The sequence below is a fragment of the Dermochelys coriacea genome, chromosome 2 (assembly GCF_009764565.3).
Source record: "Dermochelys coriacea isolate rDerCor1 chromosome 2, rDerCor1.pri.v4, whole genome shotgun sequence".
NCBI classification, from domain to species: Eukaryota; Metazoa; Chordata; order Testudines; family Dermochelyidae; genus Dermochelys; species Dermochelys coriacea.
This window is the reverse complement of record NC_050069.1, coordinates 188,961,311-188,977,982: the sequence shown is the minus strand read 5'-3', so window position 1 is coordinate 188,977,982 and position 16,672 is coordinate 188,961,311. Positions and strand designations below refer to the sequence as shown.

The 16,672-nt window shown below is 39.0% G+C and overlaps 1 protein-coding gene across 1 annotated transcript in view; it reads right to left on the bottom strand.

Moving 5' to 3' along the window:
- The window catches only part of ULK4 (unc-51 like kinase 4), a 417,484-nt gene that overhangs the window by 80,439 nt on the left and 320,373 nt on the right, over nt 1–16,672 (bottom strand). Inside the window, exons 34-35 of the mRNA XM_043508874.1 lie at nt 8,697–8,863; nt 4,033–4,131 (exon numbers count right to left, since the gene is read on the bottom strand). Of these exons, the coding sequence (XP_043364809.1) occupies nt 4,033–4,131; nt 8,697–8,863 (266 nt within the window). The remainder of the gene's footprint in view (nt 1–4,032; nt 4,132–8,696; nt 8,864–16,672) is intronic.

Here is a 16,672-nt window from a genome sequence, read left to right as displayed (position 1 = left end):
CAGGAAAATAAAATGCTGTAAATGTGCATTATGTAATTGCTAAATGGCTTCCAATGTTGTTCCTTTCAGGTCACATACCTCACTGAGGACAACGTCTTTGCCAAGTTTGAATCTGAATCTGAATGTGAGATGAGTACAAAACCAAAAACACACCCACAACCTTTGAAAGTAGAACACATTTTCCCCATGCTCGTAAAACTCAAAATCAATTCTAATTTATAACAAGTTAAAAAATTCACCTTTAAACTGTGACAAGGATGAGAAAACTCAATGAAAAAGGAACATTTCTGAAAAGATTAAAAATTACTGAAAACAGGAATGCAGTGGCTCTTTCAACCTTAAATACAGTGGTGCTATCATGGCTCTATACAATGGCTCATAGCAACATGTACACGCATCCAAAAACAAGATGCAAAATTCTGCTAAATATTATATATAAGAAGGTATATTTTTGTCAGTGTTTAGTCCTATAAACTTTGTCTGGTTTAGTCATTTGCATTGTATTTTCCAGCTTGCTTTTGATTTACAGCTTTAGTTAACTATGATTAAATGGATGACTGTCTGTCACAGTGGATTCCAGAATTTTAATAGTTTTTAACAGGTCTATTGTTCTTGAAATGTTGAAAGTTTGATGAGTCAGCAAAGTGGATAAGCAGTAAGTATGTGGCAGAAGAATGAACTATTAAAGTTCTTAAGAACTTCTTAAGAAAACAACCCATAGGATTAAATGAGAGGCTACAGATAACAGGGAATCAGGATGAACAAATACACTGAAGAACTCAGAGAACTAGTCAAGGTGGTTCGCAAGAGGGGAGATGTCCAAGGAATAGACCAAGAGGCCAATAGGAGAGAAAACAGGAAAAAGCCGTGGTGAAACAAGATGATGTTTGTGGGGTGGTATTTTAAGAGGCTTCTATCTACCATAAGGGTTATGTAAGTGGGAATAAGGTAGTCGCTAAGTACCCAAGAGATTATGCAATGTTCACCCATTTCCCACATAAGAAAGAATAAATGTAATGGACCTGGTTCTGCAAAGATTGTTTGGTAATTACAAACCATGATTAACTTTTCATACATTTTTTCATGATTTCTCTGACTTGTGACAATTAAGCCAAACGTAGAGGGATGTTGAGCTGCATCTTCCACCGCAGCCAAATGCTTTGCACCTACGAGGATCTGACCCTTCGTTACCATGACTTCCTCCATGACTTTCCTCAAAATTTGACAAATGTACAGCTATGATTCACAGCACTATTATCTCATATAATATTATATGTAATAAAAGGCCCACATTCAATCAAGTGTTACTTAACTACTAGTAAATATTATCTACAGAGGGGTAGAAATGATAAAAATAATCTGTAGAATTAAGGTCCAATTCAGGCGTTGGGCTATACACAAAGGTGAATACTTCAAAAAATATGGCCAGAAGTCTTTGGTTATGCCCCAGAACCAGTGGAGTTCACAGTCTACACCCTCCAACTTCCAGTTAAAGGATATAGTTTACAATGTCACTTGTACCCCCTTATCTCCTACTCACACTGCTCTATTAGGATTAATCATTATCCTGGAACAAGTAATCGCAATGGGCAGCTGTGGGCTCACTCCTGGGCTGACTTGATTGTGTGTTAAATGCTGCTTTGCCAGAGATAATGTATGCCAATATCAGCACAAATATTGCTTTTAATTTTATAACAAAGGGTTCAACACAGATACCTTCACTAATAAGCAAATTGATACAAAGTTAAAAAGAAAAAAAATAGGTGAGATAATTTACATAAACCAATGCAATTATGCATTTATATTAAGAACTTGCACCTCTAACCCAGGATACAAGGGAAGATTTATCACTGTAAAAAAATCTTTTTCAAGACTCAAAAGAATAAATACACATGGTCATGCTTCTTGATTTATATATTTAAAACAGCAAATACCAAGCCACATGGGAAACCATCTTCAATACATCAGAATATTCAGAATAGTGGAACAAAGTAAAGCACAGCTGTAATTGAGGATGATCTGATGAGATGTGGAGGAGGGTGGTAATTTAATCAGTACATGCTAACTATACATCTTATTCTACCTTTTAATTAGAAAGTTATAATAGACTTCCAGGTGGTATAGACTGAGTAAAGTGTGGCTACTATTTTTCTGTCCTTTAGGGAGCTAATGAAATTTAAGTCTAAAGGTTAAAAAAGTAAACATTTTTCTATCTCCAGTTTTGCTTAAAAGGACATTGTGAATCTGTTTAGTTTCAAAATTGACCATATACATAGATTTTTAAATTGCTTAACAAAATATAAGTGTTAGAATATTATGTAATCCAAATTTGAGCACTCTCTGCTTTTTGTTGTAGGGGCTTGAGTGGGGATTTCAAAAAGCTTTTATCAATTGCTGGTACAAGTAAATCCAGTCTAGGTAATGTCTATAGACAAGTTTAGTACACAAAATTATAAAGAAAGCATCGGTATAATAAAATCAGGTCATCATTAATGTCTGGATATAGATTTTGTTTAGCTGAAACTGGAACGTTTTACCTAAATTCTTTATTACAAATGTTCAAACACCAAATAGAAAACAGATTTGAAAAACAAAGAAAAAGAAGAAAGGAAGGGACCAGGTACTTCACTGGAAGTCTAAATTAGGATTTGGCATTTAGGCATGAGTGGTTACAATGGGGACAATCCTCCAATAGAGTCCCTGAGAGCACTATAGACAGAAGTTAGACCCAATGAGTGCTAGCTGAGAGAATGTTATTTATCCTGTCCTGAAGAAACTGCAGACCCTAGGACAGGGCTTATCTTAGCCAAATTCTAGTAGAACATGTGCTGCCTTTTTCACTGGGGGGCCTGGAGACAAACCACCTGGAAAAGGGAGGGCTTGGCACCAGGGTGAGACCCTAATCCCCGTTCCAGTCTCTTTTTGCCAGGTAAAGGGGCTGGAGCACCATAAAAGGATCCAAAAAGCCCTTTATCTGTCCAAAGGAGGATATCGTTGGGGGTAGGTGCTGTTGTAGGATTGACCTCTGAAGATCTCTTCACAAGCATTGGCATAGTGGGTCATAGCACACAGCCCCAGAGAGACTACCATAACTTAGACAGTATTCTGGAGCTGCTTAGGTTACATCAGGGGCCTCTCCAACTTCTAGAGCAGTCTAGGGTAAGGAGATTACAAAGATGGCTTAAACCCTCCTCAACCCTCCTGCTGTGCTACAAGTTCTGTCACAGAATCTAACCCAGACCTCTTGCTTCTGATTGGTTCCTTGCTGCCTGAATGACACTACAAGATAGGAACTATACATCTGCATATGTGGAGGTTAAGAGCCCAAGTCTTGAGAGTCTCTGTTTTCAGGGTGATCTTAATGCCACCATGGCTGTGGCCATGCCTCATGAAAGTAGTTTCAACGTACATATCACTTCATATACCACTCCTTATTTCCGGAACATGGTGCATGATGTGCTACCCTTCATGAACCACTCTAAGGCATTACCGGGCATGGATTCCATGGATTGCAAGTAATGTAACCTTACCATGCCTAACTAGCATGTCCAGCGGCAAAGCATTAGTTTCACAGATTCTAGATGCAGTGGCCAATGTCCTCTCTCCGCTCTGACATATATCATTATGTCTTGGTTCAGGGTCAGGGGTACTAACAAGCTATACTGCTAACACAGATACTAATACAGTCATACCATGTGTACCTCCTAACTAACTACGTTCCAAAACAAAATATCAGGATGACATTTTCATTAAAAATAATTGAAATTCACGGAAAGTGATTTCACTGTCACCTGATTTATGAATCAGGAGGTGAGTGGTAATACATACTCATATTTCAAAATGCTCAACAGTAACAAGGTGTTGTGAGGCAGTTTCTTTGAATTTAGGGTCTTGAAATTCAAAGTCCCCTCAAAAACTTGTATGGACACTAAAACAAGGTACTGCCAAAAACTTGCATTTGGCTACCTGACTTGAGGAATAATTTCAACTTTAGCAACATTCTAAAAGATTTACAAACAAGCAAGCTCTTACCAGCTGAATAAGCAGGCTAATTAGGTCTGACAGGGGTTTATTGATAAGCAGAAGGTTTTCAGCAGCCTGGGTGTCCCCTCCTGTGCCAGATTTCTGTGCCTTAATGAAACAAGGAAAAATAAAAAGGAGTCTTGGTGAGTGCTCAGCTTTGAGAAACAAGTAAGGTCCATTAGGCAGTACAAATTTGAATGGAAGTTCGAAGGAGGTGTTCTTATACTCCCTTTCCTAATTAAGTATTCTGAGATCTCTATGAGAAGTTATAGTCTGATTGTGTCTGTAACAATAAACACAAAGCAAAAGGGACTCATGCTGTCACATCCACTCTAAACTGATTTAATACGCTGACCTATGTGACATTTCTTCAGCAAGATACATACCTACTGTATGTATAATATATATCTCTATGAACTCATAATAAAATATGTCTATCTACAATCTATGTTTTTTGTATATATCCTCTCTCTCTCTACACAAATATATGACTTCTTTTTTTTAACGTATAATAGTTCACTGTAAGTCTCCAAAGATCACCCTCTATATTTATTTTTATTTTATTTTATATGATTTTAAATACAATTGAAAACAAGAAAATCAAGATGATTCAAAAGTTAAGACTTCCACTCCTGCCCTCCTGACTTGAATTTCCAAAGTGGAATGATGTAGTCGAATTTGAACTTCAGGTGCTTTGCTACTTTTAGAAAATGCCTGATGAATACGATTCCACAGGAAAATGGTCAGTAGTCCTCTGACAACACTAAACATAGAAGCTTGGCCCTTTAAAATACAGAGGCAGATTTTTCTGCAGAAACACTGGAGAAAGTTAAGAAAATCAGATTTCTGGTACCCAAAATAAGTTCTCTAGATTGCCAACTAGTCATTGGCTACCAAACTTCAGAATTTAAGCCTTAGACTCAGTCAATAATGGTTGACACATGTAAATGAGGGCAGAATTTGGACCCAAGTATATAGATTTCAGTTGCATTTCTCTTTATTTTACCAGACTATGTAACAAATCTTCTCTTCTCCTAGATGCTTATATGGAGTCCTAATAACAAAATTAAGATGTTTGTACACCAATGTGAGGAGCCTAGGTAACAAAATGGAGGAACTAGAGCTACTGGTACAGGAAGTGAAACCAGATATTATAGGGATAACAGAAATATGGTGGAATAGTAGTCATGACTGGACTACAGGTATTGAAGGGTATGTGCTGTTTAGGAAAGATAGAAATAAAGGTAAAGGTGGTAGAGTAGCATTGTATATCAATGATGAGGTAGAATGTAAAGAAATAAGAAGCGATGCAATGAATAAGACAGAGTCCATCTGGGCAAAAATTACATTGGGGAAGATAACTAGTAAAGCCTCTCCTACGATAGTGCTTGGGGTGTGTGATAGACCGCCAGGATCTAATTTGGATATGGATAGAGCCCTCTTTAATGTTTTTAATGAAGTAATGAAGTATTTTAATGAAGTATTTACTAATGGAAACTGCGTGATCATGGGAGACTTTAACTTCACAAATATAGACTGGAGGACGAATGCTAGTAATAATAATAGGGCTCAGATTTTCCTAGATGTGATAGCTGATGAATTCCTTCATCAAGTAGTTGCTGAACCGACTAGAGAGGATGCCATTTTAGATTTGGTTTTGGTGAGTAGTGAGGACCTCATAGAGGAAATGGTTGTAGGGGACAATCTTGGTTCAAGTGATCATGAGTTAATTCAGTTCAAACTGAATGGAAGGATAAACAAAAATAAATCTGCAACTAGGGTTTTTGATTTCAAAAGGGCTGACTTTCAAAAATTAAGGAATTAGTTAGGGAAGTAGATTGAACTGAAGAACTTATGGATCTAAAGGTAGAGGAGGCCTGGGATTACTTTAAATCAAAGCTGCAGAAGCTATTGGAAGCCTGCATCCCAAGAAAGGGGAAAAAATCCATAGGCAGGAGTTGTAGACCAAGCTGGATGAGCAAGCATCTCAGAGAAGTGATTAAGAAAAAGCATAAAGCATACAGGGAGTGGAAGATGGGAAGGATCAGCAAGAAAAGATACCTTATTGAGGTCAGAATATGTAGGGATAAAGTGAGACAGGCTAAAAGTCAAGTAGAGTTGGACCGTGCAAAGGGAATTAAAACCAATAGTAAAAGGTTCTATAGCCATATAAATAAGAAGAAAACAAAGAAAGAAGAAGTCGAACATGCTAATCACTGAAGATGGAGTGGAGGTTAAGGATAATCTAGGCATGGCCCAATATCTAAACAAATACTTTGCCTCAGTCTTTAATGAGGCTAATGAGGATCTTAGGGATAATGGTAGCATGACAAATGGGAATGAGGACATGGAGGTAGATATTACCACATCTGAGGTAGAAGCGAAACTCGAACAGCTTAATGGGACTAAATGGGGGGGCCCAGTTAATTATCATCCAAGAATATTATAGGAATTGGCACCCGAAATTGCAAGACCATTAGCAAGAATTTTTAATGAATCTGTAAACTCAGGGGTTGTACCATGTGATTGGAGAATTGCTAACATAGTTCCTATTTTTAAGAAAGGAAAAAAAAGTGATCTGGGTAACTACAGGCCTGTTAGTTTGACATTTGTAGTATGCAAGGTCTTGGAAAAAATGTTGAAGGAAAAAGTAGTTAAGGACATTGAGGTCAATGGTAAATGGGACAAAATACAACATGGTTTTACAAAAGGTAGATTGTGCCAAACCAACCTGATCGCCTCCTCTGAGAAAGTAACACATTTTTTAGACAAAGGAAACGCAGTGGATCTAATTTACCTAGATTACAGTAAGGTGTTTGATACTGTGCCACATGGGGAATTATTAGTTAAATTTGAAAAGATGGGGATCAATATGAAAATTGAAAGGTGGATAAGGAATTGGTTAACAGGGAGACGACAGCGTGAACTGTCAGGCTGGAGGGAGGTTACCAGTGGAGTTCCTCAGGGATCGGTTTTGGGACCAATCTTATTTAATCTTTTTATTACTGACCTCGGCACAAAAAGTGGGAGTGTGTTAATAAAGTTTGCAGATGATACAAAGCTGGGAGGTATTGCCAATTTAGAGAGAGACTGGGATATCATACAGGAAGATCTGGATGACCTTTTAAACTGGAGTAATAGTAATAGGATGAAATTTAATAGTGAGAAGTGTAAGGTCATGCATTTAGGGATTTACAACAAGAAATTTAGTTATAAGCTGGGGACGCATCAATTAGAAGTAATGGAGGAGGAGAAGGACCTTGGACTATTGGTTGATCACAGGATGACTATGAGCCGCCAATATGATATGGCTGTGAAAAAAGCTAATGCGGTCTTGGAATGCATTAAGAGAGGTATTTCCAGTAGAGATAAGGAGGTTTTAGTACCATTATACAAGGCTCTGGTGAGACCTCACTTGGAATACTGTGTGCAGTCTCCCATGTTTAAAAAGGATGAATTCAAACGGGAACAGGTATAGAGACGGGCTACTAGGATGATCTGAGGAGTGGAAAACCTGTTTTATGAAAGGAGACTCAAGGAGCTTGGCTTGTTTAGCCTAGCCAAAAGAAGATTGAGGGGAGATATGATTGCTCTCTATAAATATATCAGAGGGATAAATACTGGAGAGGGAGAGAAATTATTTAAGCTCAGTACCAATGTGGACACAAGAACAAATGGATATAAACTGGCCATCGGGAAGTTCAGATTTGAAATTAGATGAAAGTTTCTAACCATCAGAGGAGTAAACTTTTGGAATAGCCTTCCAAGGGAAGCAGTGGGGGCAAAAGACCTAACTGGCTTTAAGATTAAACTTCGTAAGTTTATGGAGGAGATGGTATATGGGATAATATGATTTTCGCAATTAATTGATCTTTAAATATTCATGGTAAATAGACCCAATGGCCTGTGATGGGATTTTAGATGGGGTGGGATCTGAATTACTATAGAGAATTCTTTCATGGGTATCTGGCTGGTGAATCTTGCCCATATGCTCAGGGTTCAGCTGATCGTCATATTTGGGGTTGGGAAGGAATTTTCCTCCAGGGCAGATTGGAAGAGGCCCTGGAGGTTTTTCACCTTCCTCTGTAGCATGGGGTACGGGTCACTTGCTGGAGGATTCTCTGCTCCTTGAAGTCTTTAAACCATGATTTGAGGACTTCAATAGCTAAGACATAGGTGAGAGGTTTATCGCAGGAGTGGGTGGGTGAGATTCTGTGGCCTGCATTGTGCAGGAGGTCAAACTAGATGATCATAATGGTCCCTTCTGACCTTAATATCTATGAATCCTTACTATTCAAATTGTGCTCAGTCAAGGAACACTTATTCTTTAAGAACACTTTCAAAAATATCTGATCCCTTAAGAAAAATACACCAAAGAAACACTATATACTTTACATAATTCTGATCTCACCTTTGCTCTGGCCATTTACCTGAGAAAAGGATTTTGTTCTGATTTACATGAAATCCCCTGCTTTTGTACGACAAAATGTACTATCAAAAGTCCAATAAAAGATATTACCTTGTGACTCTCATATCCCGTGACCAAAATGTCTAAAAAATACAGCAACTAATTTTATTGATTTTTTTAGTGGGGAATTCAGTACTGAGGATAATAGGAAAGAGGCTAAAATTTTTTATAATGGCCTTACTCTACCCAAAAATAGATTCCATACCTGTAAAGTCAGGCGGATGATGTTTGCTGTATATATCAGCATGCAACGCAAAATGTCAAGCAAGGACAGCAACAGTCCATTAGCTGTCTTGATGTTGCTTTTATCATCCACTTCTAAATACAGAGCTGCAGTTTCTATTAAGAGATTACAAATGTGATGGACCAGTCCTAAGCAGACAGAAAAACAAAATAAACAACACATGGTATCAGAAAAGAACATCAATTTGGAAGGTATCTGTATATAAAGAATAATAGCTCACCGGAAAATAAGAATTTCATATGCTGAATATTTATCAAATGCTCTTCTTTTCTCCCTCCACTTTTATAATTAATATTTTAAAATATAAGATTTTAATTGAGCTCTGTGTGGAGCAGCTTGCAAGACTGGTGCCTAAACTGTTAAAATCAACCATTATAAATGCTTTGAAAGTCATATAGTATCCACTGAATAAACAATTAGTAGTTACTTTACAGCAATGCATAATATGCTGGAATATATAGTCTATGGACAGCTATTGTTTACAGAGCCCTTCCTAGTGGTCAAGAGAATTAAGTGACTTACCTAAGGTCAGACTGTGAATTACTAGCAGAGTTGAGAATGGAACCCAAAGTCCCTGACAAACTGTTAATCCCATTTCCTCCCCACAATGCTGTGATTTGTAAAAGGGAATAATACCAGGCTTAATGTAAAATATATTTGGTATAGCATTGTACTTTTATAATCAAGAGAAATATTGAATATTACTCTGGAAAACTGTCAATATTTGTTTGACTAACACTAGTAAGACTCTCCTTGAAAATGCTTTTTTTACTTTGACATTTTCTTTCTGCTCCTTTGGAATTTCATGTTGCAAGTCAAAATACCACTTCACCTGGCTCATATAAACCATAAATCAATGTATGTGTCAGGAAAAACAAACACCTATACAAATCAATTTAAAATAAACAAATCAATTCAGAATCCTAGCCACTTTCAAATAAAAAGCAACCGAGTTAATTATCTATCAACTTTCAAAGTAATTTCTTTTAAATTAAAGTTTCATAAAGAAAGATATTTTATTCCTAGCTGATGAACACAATTATGTTTACCAACAGGGTCATCTTTAAGGTGGTAATGGAATTTCATCCAGATTGAAACTTGGGTTCATGTGCTAATGCTGCAGTAAATTAGTATGGAGATACTGTACTGTTAGAGGTGTGACTCTTCATGTGAGGTGCTAATCTGAGGTCCTTTTTCCAATTTTCTGGTGGCTGTCCAGGAGAGAGTTAAACATTTTATAGCATCATTGAAAGAGACTAGAGGACATCTCTGTGTCCTCTCTTCAGAGAATATTTTTTAATATTTCCTCTCTTAATAGAAGAAGTTTATATATTCATGGCTTTGTGAGCTATTGTTGAATGCATAATAGCTATTGTATTTGGTCACTGCACTGCACAGGGTAGGTGACCATGACAGAAAGGACACCTCTCTCTTTATTTAGTGAAATGGTTTGGGAAACTATCTTGAATATGAAAGGAATTATATGAAACCAAATTCTTTTTTATGAAAGCAGAAAAATATCCATGATTTCTGAATTTGGCTGATGAATAAAACAGCTTCATTCGAAAAGAAAAAAACCTGAATTAATAAAGTAGCATAATCATTTTAGGTATATTAAAAATTGAGAGAGAAAGAGAAAAAAACTGATGACTATAATATAGTTTTAAAATAGGCCACATCACATGTCCTCAGTCAAGTTTTTGTATACTTTGGAAGTAAGTATATTTTGTTTCACCCATAAAAGCTCAAACAAAAACACACAACATGATCAACTAACCAATCAACTTCTGAAACAAACTGACTGCAAAAAACTGCAACAAATAGTAAATTAATACAATTAAAAACAAACAAACAATAGCCCTACATCAGAGTTTTACCCCCAAACAGTAAAAAATGACAGGGATTCCACGAAGTCCACTAAGGCCTTTGCTATTGTTATTAATTTTACATGAAAAGCACTCAGTTACTATGGTGATGCACTGCACTATTGGATGGATCAATGGATAGAAAGAAAAGAAAGAAAAAAAGAAAGAAGAGCAGCATTTTTGATGCACTAGTGTAGAACTAATGGAAATGAGTAGGAACCCTAAATGGCTGTGCAAGAGGCCAATGAAGTGGCTCTCTGTCTTGCAACGTGGAAGGGATATGGAGTGGGCATAATGAGACACTGGTATTGGGTTCACACAAAACAGAAATCCAGAAGGGCCAAACCATTCATGCAAAGAATGCTACAGGCCCTAGTTCAGCATTTAGGGAGTTAGCCTGGGATTTAGGAGACCTAGATTTAATTCTGTGTTCTAAAGACTTTTGACCATCTGGCCCTTATTCTCTATCCCCCAATTCTCTATTTGTACCTTCCAGGGGTGATGTAATGACAAATGCACTAAAAGGTGGGGATGTTCACAGACACTACAGTAATGGGGCCACATAAGTAACCAAGTTGAAATGTCAATTTGCAGGCCAACTTTGTTGGTCAGAGGTTTTGAAATGTCCATATAATGAATCAGTTAGAAATTAATAAAAACAACAAGGAGGCCGGTGGCACCGTAAAGACTAACAGATTTATTTGGGCATATGCTTTCGTGGGTCATCCATCTGAGGAAGTGGTTTTTTACCCACAAAAGCTTATGCCCAAATAAATCTGTTAGTCTTTAAGGTGCCACCGGACTCCTTGTTGTTTTTGTGGATACAGATTAACACGGCTACCGCCTGATATTTGAAATTAATATAATTCTTATGTTGAAGCTGAGGATTCCTCCCCTCATAATCCTGTTGTGTTTCAGCACATTTTGTCTGAGAATTTATTCCATAATTCAGGATATACCAACTGGAGCAGAGAAAGGAAGGTACTTATAAGTGACTGGTTCTTCAACTAGATTATTGGTATAGATTCACAGTCAGAATCTTCTGGGAGACAGTGACTGCTACAATCATGCATGTCCTCCCTTGCAGATTCAAACACTCAGTGCCAGGTTTACATATAAAGTAAGGCTGTCAAACAATTAACAAAATTAATTGTGAGATTAAAAAAATAGTCTCGATTAATTGCAGTTTTAATCACACTGTTAAAAGATAATGAAATATCATTTATTTAAATATTTTTGGATGTTGGGGGAAGTGTGTGTGTGTATGTTGAGGGAGTGTGAGAGACAGAGTGCATGTGTGTGACAGACAGTGTGTGTGTTGGGGATAGTGTGTGAGTGTTACTCCTGGGGGAATTTGGCATAACTGCACATGGGCAGAATTCATGCCCCAGGCAGATTTCTTTGTTTCTCTGCAGAAAAATGACTTCTGACAGGGAAGCAAAGGGAAGCTGCAAGAGCGGTCACGTGCCACTCCCCAGCAGCACAGGCAGGTTGGTTTAGATGCCTGGAGCAGTCGATAGAGATGTAAATCATCATGCATGTGAGTGAGAGAGAGAGAGACTGCATATATTTGTTGACTAATAACTAGAAATAAAGGGTCAAATCTAGCTACATTCTGTTAGACGGGGGGGAGGGGAATTTTCTCCAATGCTCCCCACTCCCATTCTCCATCCATTGTATTGTAATTTAAATAAATTGCCAAAATAATTGAAACCAGTGTGATTATACAGTAACTCCTAGCTTAACATTGTAGTTATGTTCTTGAAAAATGCGACTTTAAGCAAGACAATGGTAAGTGACTCCAATTTCCCCATAAGAATTAATGTAAATGGGGCGGGGAGTTAGGTTCCAGTGAAATATTTTTTGAAATATTTAAACAATGTAATACCGATATAAGTTTTAAACAATTTGAAACAAACAATTTAATACTGTACTCAGCAATGATGATTGGTTGAGGTGGTGGAGTCAGAGGGTGAAAGAGGGTGGATTGCCCGGATGCTCCTCTTGCTGTTCTTTCCAAAGTGCCCAGGGGTACTCAACTCCTGGCTCTGCCCCCGGCCTGCCCCCACTCGATCCCTTCCCCCAAAGCCCCACCTCGTCTCTTCCTGCCCCTGCTCCACCTCCACCCCCCGAGCGCGCCGCATCCTCACTCCTCCTCCTCAGCCTCCTGAACGCCACAAAATAGCTGATTGCTGCAGGCGGGAAATGCGGGGAAGGAATGGGGAGGCTGCCTCCCCCCACCAGAGCCTCCTGAATGCTGTGAAACAGCTGATTGCTGCGGGTGGGAGGCATAGGGAGGGAGGAGGAGTTGTTGATCTGCAGGGCCACTGGCGGGTGGGAGGTGCTGGGGGTGGTGGAGGGGAGCTGATGGGGGGCTGCCGGCCCACTCTGGTTCCAAGCCCACAGCCAAACAACGTTACAAGCAAACAATTGTGCAACTTTAAATGAGTATGTTCTCTAACAGATTGGTGATGTAACAATGAAACAACGTTAATTGGGACGATGTTAAGTGTGGAGTTACTGTATTGTGTTATTTCTTATAGCCAATATGGCCATTAGTACATCTTGTTTGTAGCAGGGCACTGCAGAGCCCTCTTGGCTCCTGCCCCTGCTATGCTGAAAAAGTCACTCAGAGACCCTGGGGTTCAGTAACCACTGGTGTCGTTTATTTACAGTTTGTGCTCCCACCTCCTTTTCACCATACTCAGCTTGGTTCTTGTGTCTGCACCCAGGAGGGAAGAGCTATCATTCTGCTGCCACTCCCTTGCTCCTCCCCCTGGCTTCGTTCCTCCCAGCCTTTTATACAGTCCCAGGCTAATTGGGCTGGCAGCTGTCTCTAATTAGGTGCAGGTTTTCTCTAGCCAGCTCCAATTTACTTCCCTTAATGGGAGCTGGCATGACAGAGGGCTGAGTCAGCAGTTCTTGCCCAGCACTCTGTCATACGGACCATGTACCCTCATTTCCAAGATGGCACGTCTCCTTGTGGTTTTCAGCTGAGGTGTGCAGGCAGGTTCCTCCATGTGTGCTTCGTGCTGCCGCATCCACACTCAAGCCTGGAGAGCAGGGAACTAAAGAGACCCCCACTTTTGCTGCTGTCTCATCTTATTGCAGCCCAAAGTAGGAGCTTTCTGCAGCATGGCTGTAAAGCTGGCAACACTCACTGTCTCCACTAGCTTCTCTACCATTTCCTTGCTGGTTCATGTCAATAATGTCACAAACACTACTTTGGAAGAGACCAATGAAGTGGCTCTCTGTCTTGCAACGTGGAAGGGATATGGAGTGGGCATAATGAGACACTGGTATTGGGTTCACACAAAACGGAAATCCAGAAGGGTCAAACCATTCACGCAAAGGATGCTACAGGCCCTAGTCCAGCATTTAGGGAGTTAGCCTGGGAGTTAGGAGATCTAGATTTAATTCTATGTTCTAAAGATCTTTGACAATCTGGCCCTTATTCTCTATCCCCCAATTCTCTATTTGTACCTCCCAGGGGTGATGTAATGACAAATGCACTAAAAGGTGAGGATGTTCGCAGACACTACAGTAATGGGGCCACATAAGTAACCAAGATAGATATCTTGAAATGTCAATTTGCAGGCCAGCTTTGTTGGTGAGAGGTTTTGAAATGTCCATATAATATAATATACACTACTGCGGCTGACTATTAAAATGGTCTTTTAAGGCTTCCCTCAGCCTTATAACTTCACAATTGTTGTGCAACTTTGTTGTTGTTGATGTACTGTGTGGCAAGGTGGGCTGGTGTCAGAATAGGGATAAGCATGTCATCAATTTCCCCACCACAGTTCAGGAACCCCACTGGTGCAAATCCATTCACTGTTTCCTGCACATTACTGAAAGCCACATTCCTTTGTAGCAAAAGATGCTTAATGACCTTACACAGTAGGATGACAACAGTTCCCACTGTGGATTTTCCAACTCCAAACAGACTCCCCACTGACTGAATCTGGCATAATGTAAAATCTCCCATCAATGCAGCTTTCATTTTGATGTCTTTGTGTTGAAGGCTGGGTTCATCCAGGAATGTATCCTTTTGCATCCAAAAATTCTACAGCCACTGCTCATCATTTCAAACCTGCATTACTATGCGATCCTACTCATCAGCGTGTGTTTCTTGGGTCCAGAAGTGGCAATTCAATGTGTGGAGCTGCTCCATGAATGCCAGCAAGAACCTGAATTTTTTTTTTTTTTGCTGTGTCCATCAGCAGCCAGTTATTGTGTTTGAACATCTCCACACCTTCCTAGTTGCATTCCTGGTTGTAGTAGTACTAGTTCAAGTTCTGTAAATACAGGAGAATTGTGCATCCTGTATTAGCAACGCTCATGAGAGGGGAATGGATCAGCGTTCACATCACACCCCCTGACAGTATCCTGCCTGGGGAAGCTAATGATTCAACCAGTGGACCAAATTCAGTGATAAATCCTGGTCACATGCCACCTGAGGCACGGTACACATGCACTAAGAAGAACAACGCTCATAAGAACTGCATTGAGCTGTGCAGGGTCCATGTTTCTGCTAGAGCAATGGCAGAGAATGAAAAGTGGCTATAAATGACTGTGAGAGTTCTAAAAAATGGCATGAACATTATGGGATGGAGAAAGGGGCATGGTGGGAATTTGACCCTTAGCTCCCAGAAACCTCTGGGTGAATCACTGGTATCCCAGAAAGCACTGCAAAAATGTCCCACAAGATATTGAGCTGGACACCAGTGCAGGGCACTCTAGGATGCCTATCTGTGGTGAGTATGCACAGTGAAGACGAAAGCACCCAAGTGTGTATTTGCATCAAATGAACTTTGTAGTATAGACATGGTCTTATTCACAGGATGTGGGGGTGTGAGCGATGGGATGAAGTGCAAAGGTCAAGAGTTACTGTCTATGGGAAAAAGTGCTTTTTCCTAGACATGCTCTTAACCTAACTGTATAGAGCCATTGAAAAATGCATTTGGGTAACAAAATATATAAATTCGGAGAATAGACCCAATGTTGCCAACTCTCATGATTTTATTGTGAGTTTGCAATATTTGGTGTTTTTCTTAAAGCCCCAGTTCCTGAAGTCGTGTGATCACATGAAACTCTCAGCTTTCTATTTTTTTTTAAAAAGGTTGCTAGTCCTTATGATTGTAAAGCAGAGCTTCTAAACACGACCAAGCATACCTTAAAGGCTCAAAACTCTGAAGCCAAATAATAAACCCATATAATCTGTATCTACATCCTTATTTTTTAAGCCCCTCTTTCATGACTTTGAAAGGCCGTGGTTGGCAATACTGTAGACCACAAATATAATTATCTGAAAAACACTACATATACCAAAATATAGAGCTGATTTTATAAATAATCCTTTTGAAAATAATATTTTCACAAGCTTAAGTACAACATTAAAATAAATACTATACACAATGGGGGACAATTAAATCAGTAAGCTCTTAAGTTAAAAAAAACAAAACAAAACAAAAACACAAACCCTTATGGGGTTCCTGACATTTCTGCCTTTGAAAACTGTCCCTTTAATTTACTCATCCACAACAGAGGTTTTTTCCTTCTATTCTCTCCTTCCTGGCTTCCCCAAGGTAATTAAATACAAAATTCTACTTTAAAATATTGTTAAGGGTTGGGATTGTTAAGGAACACACTCCAGCTGTAACTCATGCCATTGTGTCTTTTTAATTATTATTTTTACACAATGCTTTGCGTTATGGACCAAGTGTCAGGCTAAACTTTGAATTTCCCATCTTTTGTCTGCTTAAGCCACACTCTCAGCATTATTTCAGTCATATCTTGTGCATTTAATTTCCTCTTTGTTTCTGCTAGTGTTCTGAATACGTCATATAAAAATGATACTGTGCAGAGACATATTCAGGTGATGTCCCCACTACCCACCATGAAGAAAATAAACAGTCATAACTGCACATCTACACAATACAAAACTTGTGGTCTCTCTGTGCCCTTTTTTCACCAGGCTAAATTATAACAAACCTAATAAAACAATCCAATAAAAGTTGGTCCCTATCAAAGCGAGGTCTGCGAACTTTCATGTGGGGAGATGTCCGAGTA